Genomic DNA, 20,674 nt, shown 5'->3' with positions numbered 1-20,674 from the left:
ATGGCTAGGCAGTTCTGTTGACTGGGTGTGAGTGTTTGATTGGTTTAGATGCTCCGTCCATCACCACTCCCTTTTGTACCGCCATGCTCTTGGACTGGGCACCCAGGCCCTGTACAGGAGTTATCGAATTTCGTGACTCAGATACCATAGCCAACCAAAGCACCTTAACAGCTCTTTTAATGGATCAACATGTCTTAGATTTTCTTTTTCTTTTAAATTGCAGTTGATGTTTTTTCAATTCTTTCAGGTTGTCTAATCCTTGGCCGGCATAGCACTGCAGAGTTATATCAGTCTTGGGGTGATCAGTGTTGTTTACATCACTTGTATCATGTATACTTCTGGTAGTTTGGTTAGGGGTTGAATCTCAGGCAACCTTACTCTCCATTATGTCTGCACATACCAAACTACCACTTGGGACCTATCCAATATTGCGCCCCTTAGGATTGGAGAACGGCCAACTAAATGAATATACTAGGAAGTGTGGATCATTCCCTCTCTTGTTTGGGGGTTTACCCTTCATCCCATAAGTCTCAGTTCCTGTGGTGGTATTTGGACTTTTTTCAGAGTTAATTTTCAATGCAGTACTCCCCATATTACAAGGTGCTTTGCTAGAACCCCCGGCGCAGCTACCCCTGGCTTGGTCTCACTGCCTTTCGTGGTACAGGTAACTTTCACCCTTTGGCACTTGGTGTCAATATTGAGGGGGTCAGTAGTTGGGCCAGCCCTAGTGCCCACATTATTTACTTCTTCCATCTGATGGGCTGGCGGCCTAATCATGCCATTACAAACTGGGCGAGTATCAGCTATTATGTATATTATGTAAGATTATGTGGCAGAGGTTGCCTTTTGTGCTACCAAGTTTTCTGGCTCATTTTGGGTGTCTGTCTGGGAGGGGAAACTACCTTTACAACGCCGTCATTACATCGCACTACTTTTACATTGCAGTCATTACATCGCAACATCCTTTACATCGCATGTCATTACAACGCAGCCATTACATCACGTCACTATAATGCATGTCATTATAACACATGTCACTACAACGCAGGCATTACATCGCAAGTCATTACAACACAAACCATTACAACACATAGTACTCTTACACTATCCGACACTTACCCTGCTGTTGCACTCATTGGAGTTAGACTAGTAATTATTACCCCCACAGTATCCAACACTTACCTGAAATGTGATGTAATGGCATGTGCTGTAATGGTATGATGCGATGTCATGGAATGCGTTGTAAAGGTAGTTTCCAAAACTGCAATGTTTTAGCTTACGATGTAAAAAAATGCGTTGTAAAGGATATTGCGATGTAAAAACTGCATTGTAAATGCATGCACTGTAAATGTGTGCGTTGTAACGTCATACATTCGTCTGGGAGACTTCTTCAAGGTTTTTGCCTTCTGGCACTAAGGCAAGGAGTATCAGGGTCTACAGTGATCCTATGTGTTCAGTCCTATCTAGGGACTTCTACAGAAGCAAGAGTATTGAAGACAGGGCTCTGCTGAGGGCATTCATGGCTTTTGAAATTATACAGCATGCTAAGCATCCAGATTGGATTAAATGCTCCCAGGAAGCTGGTTAACTGGGATAGTCTGGAAAATTGAGTTGCCAAAGCGAGTACCCCCAGTGAAAGTTGTGCTACTTTTCACAGGAGTATTATCTGACTCGCCCTGGGCCTCGCCAGAGTCATCGAGTATGATAGGGCCATCTTAATTCCTAGCCCCCTCTATGCTGGGCCTCCATGAGTTATAGCACTTACTGGTATATCAGAAAGGGTACAGTCAAGGAACATTAAGGACCTGGTACTCAGGGAGTCGCTACCTGGGCACTTATCTCCCTGTTGGCTACACAACCTTGCAAAACCTTTGTTTGCACAGTCCCAGGCTAGGCACTTAGGCAGTTTAAGAGAGGGAGGATTGCTGGCTTTACTTGGCTTCTTAGCAGTCTCCACATGCTGAGTCAGTGGTGATTCCCATGCCCTTTGCAGATAAATTATTTTGCTATGTAACATTACTGTTACTTGTTCTTGTGCCCGGGCTATTTGGTCAACTATATCATCCTCAATTTTGCAGACAACCCCTTTAGACCTGTCTGCACCAGTTTTATCTATAGTAGGGTGAACTGACCCGCTGTTAAGTAATGCCATTCTCAACTCATGGCCTAATTTAGACTTCGGCGGTTACTTTGTCACAAAGGTGACAGATATCACGTCCGCTGAAATATAAATTCCATAGGATTTACATTTTGGGAGGTGTGATATCTATCACCGTTGTGGCGGAGTAACCCGTCCACTGAGTTCTGAATCAGGCCCTCAGTTGGAGTACTTTGCTGATATACCCCCCAATGTCCTGGGACTCAGTACTGTTCTAGTGATTAACATAGATGCAGACTCCTTATCAATCTGCTGATAAAAATGTGTTATTAGTTTAGGAGCTTGTCTGCTAGCATTACTGGTGGTCAAGGGGGAGAAGGAGCTTCTGCGAGTTCTGCTAGTTCAGCGATGGGTTTAAGCATAACCACTGGTATGATTATGACTTCCTTCTGCAAGCTTCTCTATCCTTTTGGATAGGTTGCAAGTAATGCAGTAAAGATTGCTTTTTCTAGCCCTTTCCTAGCCACCTTAGGAGAATTTTACTTTCTATTTTATACCAAACCTAGACAAAATGGAAATGCAGTTTTGGTCTAATGCAGTAAACATTTGACAGTTACATTTTATTTATGTTACTACAGAAACTTGTTAGTTACATATATTTCAACTTTCCACATCACACACCCACATCTTGCACCTAGACATTTTCTCTCCAGGGCAGTACTTGCACATGACTTAGGTAATGTAAAAAGATGGCTTTATCCCCTTCGCTGCGGCGGCTATTCCGCCGCAGCGCTAAGGGGGTAGGGCGGCCGCGCGGTGGTCACGTGCTTGTGACGGAACCGCTCAGTCACGGCTCACGGGTGAGCTGTGCTTGTGACGGAACGGTTCCGTCACAAATGGGCCCGCTCAATGGAACGCGCCGCGCAGGCGCGAAATCAGCGCCGCGCAGGCGCGCTGAGCGGGCCGTGATGGAACCGTTCCGTCACAAGCACAGCTCACCCGTGGCTTGTGACGGAGCGGTTCCGTCACAAGCATACAAGGGGTTAAGCATGTCAGCAATGTTTACTGTGACACACACTTTGAAGCAACACAGCCTTACAGGAGCTCAGTGTTGCAGGGTGCTCATATGTGAATGCAAAACCACTCCCTTGTGTCAGTGCATTTGTAAATGATGGGCCATCTTTTTGAAGTCACAGTACATCTTTAACTTTGCAGGCACAATGTGGACTGCTTTTCAAAGGTAGGATAGAGATCCCCTGCAGAAGGGCGCAGTGACTGATTTCACCCTTCTGCAGGGTGATGTCTGTTGGACCATTGGGCCAGTTTCAAAGGGTACACTCAGGAGACACATAAACTGTGCCACTTTATAGCACCCAGTCAGTGGTCCCTCTGGCTGCTCCTTTGCATCTGTGCCATTGTCTATGATATGGCAGTGGCATATGTTACCTCACTTGCATTAGGTGATGATCCCATTCAATGAGGGAACAGCCCCTTCAGATCTCACTGGTGCACATGTTGCCCTGGCATGATCTATATTACAGAGAGGGCTTTTCAAGCATCTGAACCCTCTTCTGTAATATCAAGGAAAGTGGACACATGTCGATTACACCCCCGGGGAACATAGTGTAATATGGCGCTTGGTGTCTTTTGTACGGTGAGGGACAGGACAAAAGCTTTTTTGTCTGCCACTTTGTAATTCCATACTGCAAACCACAAACTATTTATATACACATGTGGAATAGATAAGGAAGTAATCTCATTTTTTCAACAAAAGAGAGAACTTAAAACAATTTTACCTTTCCACATATGTACTGCAACTGGACCTTAACAATCTTTGAGGTTGAGGGCACATATGGAGATACAAAAAACAGAACATGGTCATGGACTTTGTGGCATGCACTCTCTCCCACTCACAAATTTCACTAAATGTCCCTTACAAGGTGGAGGAATATGTTTTGCAAAGGATATTCCATGGTGTGCTCCCCTCCAACAAAGGAAATATGAGATGCTGCCAACACCAAGGGGACCAGCCATTAGTGCCTGGCAGATAGGAGCAAAAGAATGGCCTTTAGCGCCTGATGCACCTAAGTAAAAGGACAGCTTTTAGATTCTGGTGCACACACTAATACATCACACTCAGCAAGTGATGCATTGTTTTTGTGCTACAGGAATTGTTTACGCGATAATCTCATTGACAGCTTTTAGACTCTGGTACCCACATTATTACATCACACGCAACAAATAATGCCTTGTTTTTGTGCTGCAGGAATCCTTTAGGAATAATCAATTTGACCTTCCATTGGAATGCAAATGATGTTCAGTCCAGCATCAACGGTAGACAAATGAACTGTGCTGATTGAGTTGTACATTGGATGCATGCAGCATATCTCACATTTGTTAATGAAGAAATTGAAACAAGAAATCAGGGGGGAGAATGAACTACTTGTACCTGTGTAACCAGGGTTAATCGGTGTGGATCTTTCTAAAAAAAAACCTTATTCACATACACAGGTATAACTTGATTCTCCGCCTTCCACTAATGTGACAGCATCATCACAGGGCACCATGCACAGAGTTAGCACAAGTCACAACCCAGCTGCTACCGAGCAGGTCTGAAGAGCCCGCCGGCCCCCCGAGGAAACCTACAATAGGGTTTACTGAGCTAAAGGTACTAATGACCTGGCTCAACACAATAAGAGTGGTAAGTCAATAACCCACTTATAGAAGTTCCCACAAAGTGCGTCTACATACTTATAGGTCCTGAAGAAAGCACCTAGATCTGCTTGGATAAAAAGGTTGAAACATGTCAATCACCTATATGAACTCAAGAGTGCGCTAGATTAGTAACTTGATCTACACATGCACCTTCTTGTTTTTAATTTTCCACACCACAATTTCATTGAAAAAAAATAATTATATGGCGGTTTAGGGAATTTTAACTCACTTCACTTGAGCAGCGCACTCACTTATTTTTATCTCTGGGCATTACTGTAATACCAGTTGGTCTTCCTCCAGGTGGAGGTCAGCATACTCAATGATGATGCTGTCATGTTACAGGAAGGCGAGAATCAAGATATACCGCCCACCACCTGTGTACGAGAAGGAGGCTTTTTTTAGCAAGATCCACAACTGATTGACCCTAGTTACACAGGTACAAGTAGTCCATTCTCCCCCCTGATTTTTTATATTAAGGTACGGAAGCCGAATGGACCATAGCTTCTCTTTCCCTCCCCCCTTGATCTAAATAATGAAATTGAAACAAGTACAGGACAGCAGACCTCTGTCTCTTTAGTCACATTTCCAGTGTTCCTGACATCTGGTTATGTTGTCCTTTATCCCCTCCCACGCTGGTGACGGAACCGCTCCGTCACGCCCCTCGGGTGAGCTGTGCTTGTGCCGGACGGTTCCGTCACGGCCCGCTCGCCGCGCCTGCGCGGCGCTGATTTCGCGTCTGCGCGACGCGTTCTATTGAGCGGGCGGGCCGTGAGGGAACCGTTCCGTCACAAGCACAGCTCACCCAAGGGGCCTGATGGAGCAGTTCCGTCCTCAGCGTCGGAGCGCCGCACGGCCCCCCAACCCCTTAGCACTGCGGCGGAATAGCTGTTGCAACGAAAGGGTTAAAGAAGGAATGGGAGTGCATTTTGAGGGAGGCATTGATTGAGGTAACAGAAGACCATGGAGCATCTGTGTACCCCCCAGATACAGACTGCTTCTACTTTTTGAATGGTAACTAGGCTTGAGTAAATTTAAATTTGGAAGACTGAGCTGGTGATGTGGTACACTGATCTGGAAGACCCATACTCGTCCATTGGCTGGATCGGCCTTGACAATTAAACCCTTACTGGTAATGTTTTAGCCCACATGAAGCTGACAAGCTAATTGGTGGACATTTTGAAACTTGGCAGACCCTTGTGGTTGGGGCACCACCTGCCCTGGGCAGGGTAGAGGGCCCTGCCTTCTGGCTGGCACCAACAGCCTGCAGGGACTGGGCCCACAAAGGGGTATTGCAAGAGTTGTGAAGCCTCCGGGAGCCCCATATTCTTCCACAGTTCGCAACTGACCGGCCAGCCCTGTGACCAGATGGCAAGGCAGTACCCACAAAAGATTAACTTTCACACCAATTCACAAATTGCATTTCTATAGTTATTACTGCCTAAAACAAACCCAAATAGCAGTAAACATACTCCAGTGCAGAGCTGGGGTAAGCCCAGCACCTCACATGCACAGGTATTGCAACACCATCCCATAGAATATAATAGAGGTAGGAACTTAAAATAGCCCCCCATAGGAAATAATGTTCAGTTAAATTAATTAAAATAGTTAAACATTAAATAATTTAATTTACTGTAAAAAATCATCTAAACAAAACATTGATTTTAACAGACTTTAATACCCTTTTTAATTCAAAATGTAAGGTATTTTTTTATTAAACCATAATTCAATTAGTTTTAAATATTTCCATGCATCACTTTTAATACTTATTAAAAAACTTTTTTTTACTTTAAGTGGGAATTATTTTAAAAAAGATCTAAATTTAATATATTCAAATGATTCACATTTTAAACCTAAAATAACTTATAACTGCTGTAGAATTTTTTTTCCCACACCTAAGATAGATGTATACATTAGTTTACAATAATCTGTAACATAAAAATATGTTTACTCTTTTTTCCAAGCTCAATACATTTTTCAAATTTTCCCTATACTTTACCATAGGGAAGGTCCACAGTTGAAGCGGGGTTCTCTGTATGGTAAAGTTTAAGGAAAATATACCTTACCCTTACAATTGGGAGAACTCCACCCTTTATTATTTCCTATGGGGATCTATTTTAGGTCCCCACTCTCATTATTTTCTACAGGAGGATATTACAGTATCAGTGGTTGGCCATTTGTGGTGCTGGATATACCACTGATCCCCTTTGGCAGTAGTAACTTTACACTCTTGAATTTAACTCCTCACCTTTTTTCAGGGGGTGTGGACGTGTATGTCTACATTTTTTAGTTACTCTGCACTTGAATGTTGTGAAAAGCCCAACGTAGTAAAGCTATGTGGATTTGCCAATGTGTACCTAACCTGTTCAGATTCTTCCACTATTGATATCCAGTTTTATAAACCAGTTTAATTGAAAAGAAAAATCCTAAAGACACTGTGCAATGTACTTTTTAATATTGTTCCAATTCATTTTAGAAATTCCTGCTTCATTGAAAACCTCTCCAGACTTGAACCCCCATTATTCTGGTAAGTGAAATTAATTCAGATCTCTAACTGCCAACTTTAGAACTAGGGTACTAGGTTATAATGCTGTCTTCCGCTCAATATCCTGTGATTCTGGACAAATCACTGAGGTGATGATTTAGATCGCGGAGTATGTTATTTACTCCATCAGGGCAACCTTACTAAGTAACTGTACTCCATGTTCTGCCACCCCAGTGGACATCCCTTATAGTGGCTGTAACCGCTGTCACAGCAATTCCTGTCAATGCTTTGTATAATGCTGTGCAGCTCCATCAACATAAGAGTGACATTTGACACAGTTTCAACTTTTTTCTATTCTCAAGAAATAAATCCCAAAGTGGGATTCTCTTTTTGAAAATAAAAAAAAACAATGACTCATTTAGCATAGGAGTTTTATCCTATGACGTGGGAATCATTAAAATGTTTTTACCTTCACATACCACAACGTTTTGGATGGCGGTGTGTGGAGCTAAAAACTGGCCATTAGTCCGTTATCCCTAAATAGAGCGAGTGGACAAATGGCAGAACCTCTGAGGAGGGCCCTACTAGATTGGGTCACTGACATACTTGAGTTCCATGCACTTCGACATGAGGTAGAAAGATCTTAAGTTTGGTGAAGAGGGTACTCTGTTGCCTAAAACATGTGTAACATCTGGTCCTCCAGTAGAATGCCTTGATTCTCTCAGGCCAAGTTGGCACTATGTATAAATGTAAAAACGTACAATACCTGCTGCAATTAGCTATCAGAGTGTTAAGAAGAAGAAGAGCCACAGTAGGTGTGAAAAAGTAAAAGAGTTTATTGTAATACATAGAGCCCATGACTGGATTGCTCTCACCAGGAATGTGCAGGATCAACTGCCAGGAGAGAATTTAAAAACGAACTCCATGGAGAAACCAGTGCTGGAAGGTGGGATGTACAACAAACATAAACAGATAAGCCAAAGAGAAACAATCATGTTGCGTGCTGGGCAGGAACCCTGTTCCTGCCTGGCATGCAACACAGCATGCACAGTAAATACACACCTTCTAAAAAGATACCACACATTTGACACGTTGAAAGTTCATGAAATGGACTCACACTTGTGACATAACCGGTGTAGGTTTACAAAGTCTGTAAGCAAAGGGAAAATAATTTATTAACTCAGTTGTGAGTCATTTCATGACTATCAAAAAAAGGCAAATGAAGGACAACATTGCGACCCACACAAGTGCTTACATATTCTGCTGACTTCGCAAATACTTGACATAAGTGTAAGTTATATGAGCTATCGCACAAAAATTACTCCAGAAGAATGGAGGATGTATTCAACCAGACAAGTGCAAACACCCGTGGGAGAGTCTCATAAAGTACACCTAATTGATGGTCATTTGTGCATATTTGACAGTGACCATACGTGCCAAAGACATTAGAAATCTCATCCTCCTATCACCTAGGCATCTTTTGACTTATAAGAGAGGCTATCCTTTACATTCTGGAACCCTTTCTTAGTTGTAAAAAAGCAGTCTCATTACTTCACTGTACCATTGTCCTTTTCCTAAATTTAGATACATTTAAATATACACTTGTTATTTTTCAATTTTTTTATACTGATTTTTATTTACACGAATATTTTTTAAAAATCCTAAATGACTCTCCAAAATATTTTCAAAACCTGCCTGAGTAAAAGTATGCATGTACTGATATCATTCACATGATAGTATTTTACATTCTGATTTTTAGCATGTAAGTGGCAGCATTCTTTTTTGTTCATGAGCAACAGTATTCTCCCAATGCTAATTGGATTTCCTCTTACCTTTCCGAAATACCCTGCTTGTGAAGGGAAAATCAAACGTTCTGTTGGCCAATATCGGGCTGCAGAAAACGCCATGTAGAGATTTTCACATTATGCACATATTGTAGAAATTTTGAATTGAATAATGCATGAACAGATATTTAAACTAGTAGTAATTATATCCCAAGTAAATACATGAAGCAGGCAGGATACTGGCTGCCATAAAAGTAAATACTTTCTATTTGAAGTTGAAAAGTACACATTTTTTTACGCCTAGTGCCAGCCTAACACTTTTTGGCATACTTAACATTCAATCCCCAGAATCACACTTCATGCTGAGAAGGGACACACCAAACACAACAGAAACAACATAACCCATCAAAACCTTAATCATAAGCTACAGTTTATTGTCAGTATACACCCTTGTGATCAAAGACACAAAAATAGAAGTCTCAGCAGAAGTGTAGCCTGTTACTCTCTATCACTTATTGATGAGGACTGGAAGCCATTTTGTGTAAAGCAGTGCGTTTAGTGGTGTTAAATAGTTTATTATTTAAATCTATTATATCTATTTTGAAATTTCTTCCTACATATTATGTTATAGCATTTTGAACAGCTAGCCAAAATAAAGTTTACTAATTCCAATATTATTTTTTCATTTTTAAACAGCCGTTGAAAGGAACAACCTAATGAGACTTGCCCACACCATACCATTCACACCTGTTCAGCTATTTCGTAAGTGTAAAATGTTGTTGTATATAACAGGGTGAATATTAACAGACATCATCTTGCTAAGAAGTATTTTAAATGTTTGGCATTATGTTGTGATTGTTTGCCCCTTTAAGAGTCACTATAAATAGATGTTCTATCTGTCCATATTGCTCATTGGTCTGCTATGACAGGACAAACTTTCTCTTTTTCATACTCGAATTTCATAGTGCCGAGTTATTGCTTTATGTATGTGGACTAATTGCCTATAATGACTCATCTGCAATATTAGTTTTTTTGGTGTTCCTCAAGCATGCCTAGATGTGTTTTGTTTACCCATCTTTTACATGTCAAATCTACATCTGTTCACAATATTGCAGTAAATGATTCACAGCAGAGCAAGAAAACAGGGATCACAAGTACTTATGACCACAATAATTTCTCTTTCGGTTTAGTGGTTGGATTACTTTCTTACTGGTAATCTTCGTTTCTTCTATTCATTCTTTTTCATCCAATTGCTTTCCTTGGTAACTAAAGGCCCTTCTTCCCAGCCTCCTGAACTCACTATCTAAGCCTTACTGTATGTCTACTTCCTCTTTTGAGGACGTAGACATAAAAAAGTATTGGATAACCCTTTATAGACAAACCTCACCGCTGACGTTCTGCTTAGGTACACTACAAATTTAATAGAAACACTTCTGTGAATAGAAATATTAACTCAGGAAAAATAAGCAACACGTGCTTTTGGTATGATACACAAACCAAATGGCAATTCATTTTCTTGTGCCAGATTAAATCTTTAATGAGAAATAAAAGTTGAAGGGGACAGACCGTGTACCTGCCCTCCAAATATAAATCAATGACCCACTCCGTCCAGGAACCAAACATCACACAAGTTAAATGTGTCTTTATTGCTTCCAGACAATTCATACCTGATTTCTGGCAAGCTAAAGAAATTACTGATTTAATCCAGTGGCCCAGTGTAGCCATCAATGGCTTACATGCTTAATCTCCACAACGGCCCCTACAACACTGGGATGCCTGGCTTCACCTAGGGGGTGCCCAGGAGGGGCATCTCACAGGGAGAGCCAGGAAGGGTTCCACAGAGTTATACAGCGCCAGGACGCCCCGTTGGGGCAGCTGTGCACTTTACAAAATACACTACAAATACAAATACAAAATACAAATACATTCCTTCCTTGCCAGGCCAAAGTTTACAAACAAACTATTTGACTGGCTGTGGTCAATTGACCTTTGAATATAACTGTTTACTGCTCTTACCACATCCAAACAACACAATATAGATTCTTCATCACCATGAAGATTGGGGTCAAAAGCAGGACATGCAATTTCTATAGTCTCTGTGAAAGCAGAATTGACCTTAGGAATGAAGCTTGGATCCAATATTAACACAATTCCGTCCCCAAAACCTCTTAGATAAGTATTTCTACAAAGGAGAGAATTTCATTCCCCCAACCTTATGGCTACTGATTGCTACTAAAATGAAAACATTTTTAAAAAGAAAATATTCATCTACCTTCTTCAAAACAAAATGCTCATAAGTGATTTCCTAAAGAAAATCAAAAACTAGGGGACGATACTTATGATGATATAATTATTTTACCCTAGATCTAAAAAAATATAACCCCTGAATATGAGAAATTAGAGACTCAATAGCCGATAAATGATCCTATGGTGACCAAAAAGTACTAATCACTGCCACTGCAGTTTCGACTTGGCTGCTGAAAGGTTCTTCTTACAAACCCTTTTATAAAAGCTGCAAAACAACAGGGAAGAGAGCATTAGACTGACACACTAAAAAAGACCAATGATGAGAGTATGCTTCGCACTGTGGGCTGTAGCGAGGAAGTCCATGGAGCAGCAGGGCAAATTGTTTTGTTGCTTTGTTGACTTTCGCGCTGCTTTTGATTTGGTGGATAGGGACTGTCTGTGGGAGACATTGAGAAATTTTGAGGTTCCTGCCGACCTTTTGCGGGTAATCCAAGAACTGCACAGCCAAAATTGGGCACAAGTAATCAAGGATACCACTGGCGGCCTTACAACGGAAATAGAGATATATAATGGGTTGAGGCAAGGCTGCGTTTTGGCACCGTTGCTCTTTGCCATATTTTTAGCAGACTTGCCTCCTCTCCTGGGCACAGCCAGAGGTGCAAGCCCAAAAATAAATGGTAAGCACCTGTCCTGTCTGTTGTACGCGGACGACCTTGTAATAATGGACCAAACAGAGGTGGGGCTTCAGAGGAAGTTAAATGTATTTAATAAATATCGCATTACAAAGTGTCTTACAGTAAACATGGATAAAACAAAAATGTTATGCTTCGGGAAGAAGTGTACGAAGTTTAGCTGGTACTTGGGCCAAACTAAATTAGATACTGTAAGCGAATATAAATACCTCGGAATATGGTTTACAAGGTCCCTGAGGTGGGAAACCCACTTGGAAGCTCAGAAATTAAAAGCGCATTTAGCGGTATGTGGGCTGAAAAGATTCAACCATAGCTATGGCGATATGTCACACAAACCTCTATTGACTGCCTTTAAGGCTATGGTTCCTCCGCAATTCCAATATGGGGCAGAAGTAATCTGCATTGACGGGAAAAGCTCTTCGGATAAAGAGGAGGGGAAATGTTTAAAATCCCTTCTGTCTCTTCCTGAGTCGGTAATGGTCCAGGCAGTTAGATTGGAAGTAGGCCTAACCGCATGGAATGTCCAGGTGCAGATGAGTCTCCTTAGATTTTGGAATCGACTGGGGCAGGGGGAAGTTACGAAGGTGTCACAATGGTGTATGAAAGAAATCCAGACCAGTGAGTTAAAGTGGGCCAAGGCAACAAGAAGTAAACTCCGGGCCATTTGTGACCACCTGAATGTGAACATTGACCCTCTGACACTCCAAACTAATGTAATAAAGAGCGTACTAAAAGCACAGGGAAAAGAAATTTCAAGGGGCACAGACCAAGAGTATTTGAGAAAGAAAGACTCCGTGAAATTTATGAGCCCAGGTTGGGAGAAAGACTTAAGCTTTCCATATATAGATTTGCTACCAAACCGTTGGTTAAGGCTTTGGAAGTAGAGGAAGATAAGGAGGGACAGGAGACAAGGGAATCAACCAATCCTTCTGTATCATGATTAGATTTGAAAGAGGATATCAAGATCTCCTTGGCCAATGTGGGAGAACAAAGAATAACTCTGCTTGCTACCTCTGAATGTTGGGTAGTACCTTGTGAATGAAAGGAATAAGGGGATAGGCATAAAGAATCATTCTCAGCCAAGGACATAGTAGAGCATCTGCTGCTAATGCTTGAGGGTTTAGGAATTTAGGGAAGAACTGGGACAAATGAACATTCTAATGATTTACAAAAAGATCTACCTCCGGGTTCCCAAATGGCTGACATACCAGTTGAAATACAGGAAAACCTATAGAATGCTTGTGAGAAGACAAGAAAATCCAACTGTAGGGGCCTGTTCTGATATTGTTCCATTCCCATATGCAAACCATTTTGAGAGACAAAAGGTTTAATTGTATCCAAGTGCAGATCTGAAATGCAAGGTTCTTGACCCTGGTCTGAATTGACAGTTCAGCTAGGATAGGCCTTGGTTATCATATTGTCCATCCACATCACTGCAGCTAACTCCTTCAGACTGCATGCAGATTCTTGATGTGCTTTTCAAACCACTTTTATTTATTTCCAGTTGGCGAATCGATGAACTGGTTCTTTGGAGTATGGCCCCTAAATTGAACTGAAGCCCAGTGTTATCATCCAACCTATACTGCTACCTCCTATTGTAAATAATGTGTCTGTGAATTAACAACCCACCCTGTTCCCAAGGTTGATGGAATTAACAACCATTGGAAACAATCTCAAATGTTCTGAAATATTGTAATCAGAGCAAAGTTGTTCATTAAAAGCGGAGACCAATTATTTGGAACATGCAACACTACTTGACCCAGATGCTGTTGTGTTAGTAAAATTCTGAAAACTGTTGTCTTCTGGAAAAAAGAATGAAGATAATTAAATTGTCATTCCTTCAAAAAAACAAAGACTTTTCACCAAACACATCCACTTCTTTCTAGTCACTTAATATGTTTGCGTGGCTGTGAAGCAACTCTGTGGCTAATGCATTGCTCTTTGCCATTAACTGCTGGAGATAAAGTAGCTGCCTAAGTCTCCTTATTTCTGAGAAAAGGACTTTGCCTATATCCACCCTGAACTATAATCCAAAGTGTTGTACATAGTGAGTAGACTGTATATTAGACTTGGAGAGGTTGATGAGAAGACCTGACTGCAAAGGAGTTTATCTCATAACTTCCAGGTCCTTCAAACCCTAAGCAGGAGAAGACGGCTGATTTTAAAGACCAGGTAGGTAAATCCCGAGTTATTTGTTGTGAAAAACCAGAACTGCCAGTTATGTTTGCAAGCGTTAGCAATTTCTGAAATGAGTCCTTAATCAGGATGTATAAAAGGCATTGCAGTTCTATTTTGACCGAGAAGATTCTTCCAAAAAAATATCAGCATTAGCTGTTGTAGGATGATATAATGAACCTGTTTACTCCTTTTCAGCTCATCACTATTCTGTACTTGCCTGAAGAGATCTTCTCTAGAAAGACAATTGAATTCCACCCTAAAACTCTCTCCTGAGGTGGGACATGGAGAATTGCATTCTTCAGAATGAAATCAGCTATGCTCTCCTCCAAGACGTTCTTTCTCAGTAAACCAATGGGCTAAGGAGTGTGGGTGGAATGAGAACATGAAGGGATTGTTCCAAAGTCTATTGAATAGTCTTGTGGCACAATCCGCAGGACTGATTTATCTGAAAACCAGCTTGCCCCCTCAGTCCTGAAATAGACGGCTTCCTACTAGGTAGCTGCCAACTAGTTCTGAAGGATGTCTTTTCCCAGCATAATCAGGAATGTGGCTTCTGATGTCCCTAATGTAGCAAGTTGGAGCATGAGATGTGAATTCTTGGAGGGTTCTTTGACTGAAACCTTGACATGTTGAAAACAAACTCAGGTCTTCTCCTTTGATCTCTTCCAAAAGATTTTTTCCTTTTCTCAAAGGACAGAGGGGCAGATTTGTTATTTGTGGAACATTGCTGTGCAGCATTCAAAGCTGTTTCATTACAGAAGGAGAAGAAAGCAATGTAGAGCCATATTTATTTATTGTGGCCTGCTGCTAGTCTTATGCCCTGCGTTAATGCACAAGCAGACTGCCTAGCACAATGCACAACATTTGTGCCATGGTGCAGAGGTATGTGCAAGATATCTACTAATGGTTTTGTACTTGAAGTATAAACTTTCAGTACGAAATTGCATACCTAGTAAATTTTCTGAACATTCCACATGTTAGATGCGTGCTGTCCTATTTATCACATGCAGTGTGTGGAATATTATGAGAAATTACATTTTTTTTCCTACTTTGTGTCTGCTTCAGGAAGGTGTTCATTTTGGATGAAAAGCCTGGTCTCACTATCTTAGTAGATCTGAGATGCTTTAAAATCTAGAGGTGGCGGTACTGATCTACCACGTACCACCCATGCACAAAGCATCATAAAACACAATTTGCTTTGAGGAAAGGACACTTTTTCAGCACAAAGTACCTTTTGTGCTGTATAGTAAATACCCTTCCTGGACTATGCTACTTTGCATCACTTTGCATGAGTGCAAAGTCTTTGTAAATCTGCCCCTTGGCTTTATACCTAAACGTCTTTGAATATTTCCTATTTTTGAAGGACTTGTAAACCACAGACTCTAGTGCTTCTCAAAAAAGCATAGTGCTGGAAAAGGCATCCTCTGAAAAAAAAATATTTTTGGAGAGCTTGAAAACCATGGATTCTATTTCTTCTCACAAAAAACAGCATCCTGAAAAAGGCATCCTCAGAAGAAGTCTTTGGGGAGAAAAAATCTAACTTCCATTATCTGAGAGGCAAATTCCTATGAGATTCTACAAAATCACTTGAATCCATAGCTGAAACCCTCAGAGTAACAGAGGCAATGTTAGAAAACAACTTCACTTATACTTTCATGCAATACAGAACTTGAGAGAAATCTTTCCCCTTTTGAATATGACCAAAAAATAAAAAGTCTTTAACTTGGGATTGGGAAGCATAAATAATCTCATACCAGACTTTGACTCCCATACGCTTTCTTCAAGGCACTCTCTACTTTCTTATCCACAGGGTCGAAAATTGAAATGTCCTCTCTTAGCCGTGTAGTTTGTCCTGTCAGGTTTGCCATTAGATGATCAATGACTTGATATTAAAGACGCTCAGCTCACCCTTTGAGAAAGGAAAAAGATTCAACATAAAATGAGTAACTTTAGGTCTGTGGGGGTCCCTCCATTCTCTGCTGATAGATCCCTGGATTACTGAGATCATTGGTATTTTAGGATTGAATGTGTATGGAATTACCGAAACCACTCTCTACTGGTACTCAGCTTTTCTGCCTATAAAGGCAGTTAGAAATTATGAGAAGACAGAGTGGTAACCACTGGCTGTGGTTCCTATTTGAGAATACGTTTCGCTCCTGTAGAAGAGGAGGCATAACAGTCTTACAGATTTTACTATAGCATCAAGGGATATCCTTGACTTCGAGGAAAAGTTAGCAGACCTGTGGCTAATTTTCCTGATCCCATGCTCATACTCTCTCTTGGGTGAAGAGTGGGGGGGATGAGTGATGCTTTTACTGTGCATGCTTTCCCATATTTTCCTCTGTAAATAAAGAATAACGTATGAGGAAGGAGCAGAATAAAATCTGAATAAATAGTCCAGTCGAGGGACGGCTAAGATATACCTGTGACCTTAAAACTAATATTACAAAAGTAAACCCATAAATCGAATTGTCCACAAAAAGGTAAGCATGCCATTATTGTGTTTCATCTTCTGGTGACCTCATAAGAAGATAAGCGGACTTCAGCACTGCTGATTAAATATTGATTTGTTTTGCATGCCAGCACGGCCATAAAAAAAGCTTAGCAAATAGGTGGTACACACTTCCCTTACCCTTTCCTGCAAGTTTGGCTTCACATAGGAATTCAAATGGTCATATATTTTGAGTGGGTCGATGCACCTTCACTCAAGCCGCTCATGTAGCAACTGCAGCTTCCGGGTGACTAAAGCTCAGAGCGTGTTGACACACAGCTCCTTTCCTAAAATGTCAAATGAATCATGCACATGCCAGTAGACTTCCTTTGAAAAGAATAACCTGCAAATGAAGAAAGTGGGCCAGCTACACCTCTTAGAACAAGTGTGCCTAATTAATGGTATAAAAAAAAGAGAAAATACACACCATGAAATATTTTCTAAAGGTGGCCACAAAAGCCCAAACAATAGGGGGACAGGAAGAAAAAACATGAAAAGTGGGAGGATTGTTTAGAAGTGGAGAAGTGTGGCTCAGGGGTTAGAGGCGGCAGACCCGGAAGCTGAGATCGGCCCTGGACCAGGGTTCAATTCCCCGCCCCGACGGGGGTTGGGCTCAATAATTCCACGGACTCGATAATTCTCACTCTGGTGCCTACTCGACTCATGGGTTCACACTCTGTGACTCTGGGCAATAGCTTGCTTAATCTCCACAACGGCCCCTCGCGGCGGGATGCCTGGCTTTCACCTTGTTGATACCCTGCCGAGGTATCTCACAGGGGAATACCAGGACGGGTTCCCTAAGCAAGCGCATAGATGCCTGCGATGTGGGCGATTTGCGCTATATAAATACATGTACATTTACATTTACATTTGTTTATATTGTAAGGGTTATTCCTCTAAGGAGGAAGTAAACATAAAAAGAGGCTTAGGTAAGGAGTGCTGAAGGCTAAAGAGGCACTTTCAGGTCAGTTAAGCATGTAAGGGGAAGAGCAAATAACAGGTTTATTATCTGACCTAAAAGATGCAATTCACCCATCCTTGTATTAGGTTTTGGTGATATTTATTAATAAATTAACAGACCTAATGGTAACATTGAAAGGTACCAGCTCACTAATTTTAATATTTCCCCCTATTAAAATTATGAATATTGCACCTGAATTAACAGTTTCTTGAATTCTAGGACTAATGAATTAAAAGCTGGTAAGTTGTTACTGATTTTCTCCCAAAGAGACAGCTGCAAGAGGAAAATCTTTACTACTGTGACCTTAAGGTCGGGCAAATAAATTTTCTTTTTTGTAAGACTTGGTTGAATTGTAAAAGAAGTAACAAAGCTGCATACCTTCTTGGGAATCACCCTATGTAGAAGCTGACATTTGCTGCATACAGTTAAGATGACCCTCAGGTTCTCTTACCTCAGATGTCTGTGACAAGGACATAGCTCCTCACTGTTCCTGATTCTCACTCTTTCAGCTGATATGTAATTGACTTTCTTTTATATTAACATTTCTTTTAGCTGTTAACTTCTTAGCTCATATTGAACCTCTGTATGTCTCATACAATATGATACTGATCACAATTTTTACATGTAAATGTTTCTTCCTGCTAAATTTTGTATAAGTTCACCAATACAATCTATTTTTGGGCACAGCTGGAGAGGAAGTGACTATCTACAGATTGGAAGAGAGTTCTCCGGTGAACCTCGACAAGAGCATGTCCTCATGGTCACAGCGGGGAACAGCTGCTATGATCCAGGTCTTGTCTAGGCAGGAAATGGACGGGGGCCTCCGCAGAGCCATGAAGGTGGTGTGCACCTGGTCTGAGAACGACGTGCTGAAACCAGGCGAGGTCTTCATTGTGAAATCATTTCTCCCTGAAGTTGTTCAGACCTGGCAGAAGATCTTCCATAACGGAACTGTGCTGCATCTTTGTCTGAGGGTGAGCTAATTGTTTATGTATTTTGGTCTGGGGCCTATTTTGTCACTGCAGAGTGCTAGGGCAGTGGTTCATAACTTTGGAGTGCTGTGGATCCTGACTCAATTGCTATTGGAAGCGGGGAACCCCGAACTAAGCAATTATTATCATTTGAACTTCGAGAAATAAATAAAACTACACACATAAGCGTAATCAAATACACAAAATATGAAATATTTTCTTTAATTCACAAACAAAAAGTGCAAAAGTCAACATTCCAATTTCAAAGGGAAGGTTGAGTTTTTCAAAATCTTATTTCATTTAAAAAAGACAGTGACATGCTATACGCTAGTGTTAGAACTGGGGGTCTCTAGTTGGCAGAGGTAGGTACCACTGTCCAAATAGGGACCCTTGCTTCTAGTCAGGGTAAGGAGGAAACCCTCTGAGATAACCCCTGCTCACCCCCTTGGTAGCTTGGCACGAGCAGTCAAGGCTTATCAAGGGCAATGTGTAAAGTATTTGTACACTCACAGTAACACAGTTAAAACACCACAAACTCACTCCACAACAGTTTAGAAAAATAAAGGTATTTTAATCTAAACTACACAAAAACAAACCTACAAAAATCCAACATACAAAGTTCAAGAATATGGTTTCAAAGGAGTTCTTAAGGTTGCGTTAAAATAATCCACAGTTGCGTCACGTTTTAGCCAACAGAACCTTTAGATGGGAAAAAAGTTCCAAGTGAAAGCTGTATCGGTGAAAAGCAAGCGATGCGTCACTCCTGAGACCCTGGGGAGGCGATGAGACAACCCCGCCGGACGCAGCGGGCGTGTTGCAATGACTCCGGTCTGTATGGGGAGGGATGCGCTAACTTGCGTGGATTCCGGTGCACAGGTTTCGGTGGAAGCGACTTGTAAAAGGTACGATGCGACGATCTTTGGGGCGGCGACGATCTCTGGTGTGGCGATGATGCGCGGCTCAGCGTCGATCTTCTCTCGTGGCCCCTCGATGTGATGGCCCTGCGACGACTCTCGCAGCGACGTGATTCAGTCTGCAAGCAAGTGGTGCGACGATCTCACCCAGTGACGACAGGCTCTGCGCTGATACTCGCAGCAATGGTAATGTTCCCTGCACCGGACTGGTGCGTCCCGCAAGCGAAGGATGCAGTGACTCTGGCAGCAGCAACAGGTGCTGCGAAGATCTCAGCCTTTGTGGCGGCAGAAATTTCCTCGCACTGACGGGGATGTGCTCCGCAAGCGAGCGATGAGTTAAAACTTGCAGAAAGTCTTTAAAATCTTGGTTTGCAGCTTCCCAACACTGGTACAACTTCCAGAGGCACCACAATTGGCCCCAAGCACTCTAGGAAGGACAGAACTCTCTCAGCAGAGTTCAGGGAAGCTGGGGGTGAAGTCCTTTTGTTCCTGTGACTTCTTAACAGGAAGCCAGCTCTTCTCAGGCCCTTGGAGTTTCCTTCAAGCAAGGGGACAAAGCACAAAGCAACGTCCTTCCCCTCTCCTTGGTAGCAAAGCAACTGCAGGTCAGTCCAGCAAAGAAACAGCAGGACAGTCTTCCTTCTTCAGTCTTCCAGCTTTCTCCTTGGCAGAAGTTCCTTCTTGATTCCAGGATGATCTAATTTTCTGTAGTCTGGGATCCTGTACTTATACCCCAACAAGTCTTTGTTCCCTTTGTGCAGGAGGGCACTGAGCCCGGTCTGAACCAGTTCTGGGTGTTCCTTGAGCATTCTGTTTTCCTGGCCTCTCCTTTCCTTTCTGAGAGAGGGGCAGGGTCATCAGCCGCCCAGCAGGAGGTGGAGCCAGCATTGTGGAAGGCAGGCACAGCCCTATTCAGGCCCAGGTGCTACCCCCTCCCACCACTCTAGATGCAGATGGAGCTATTCAGCCCAGGGATGGCCCACTCAGCCTCTGGAAGCCACCCAGCCCCTGTCACCCACTAACCAGACAAAATTCACAAACAGGCCAAGGCACACAGAAAGGTCAGACAAGAGAACAGCAACTTTCTAAAAGTGCTGTTCTCAAACACAGGTTTCAAAAACAACCTTTCCTAAAAGATGTG

General features: G+C 42.0%; 1 protein-coding gene across 1 annotated transcript in view; it reads left to right on the top strand.

Moving 5' to 3' along the window:
* Positions 1–20,674, top strand: part of TRPM6 (transient receptor potential cation channel subfamily M member 6) — a 720,746-nt gene that overhangs the window by 607,335 nt on the left and 92,737 nt on the right. Inside the window, exons 32-34 of the mRNA XM_086961279.1 lie at positions 7,287–7,337; positions 9,776–9,841; positions 18,336–18,622. Of these exons, the coding sequence (XP_086817405.1) occupies positions 7,287–7,337; positions 9,776–9,841; positions 18,336–18,622 (404 nt within the window). The remainder of the gene's footprint in view (positions 1–7,286; positions 7,338–9,775; positions 9,842–18,335; positions 18,623–20,674) is intronic.

Source organism: Lissotriton vulgaris, chromosome 3_1 (assembly GCF_964263255.1).
Source record: "Lissotriton vulgaris chromosome 3_1, aLisVul1.2, whole genome shotgun sequence".
Lineage (NCBI taxonomy): Eukaryota > Metazoa > Chordata > Amphibia > Caudata > Salamandridae > Lissotriton > Lissotriton vulgaris.
The sequence above is the reverse complement of the archived record's forward strand: the minus strand, read 5'-3'. Positions and strand labels throughout refer to the sequence as shown.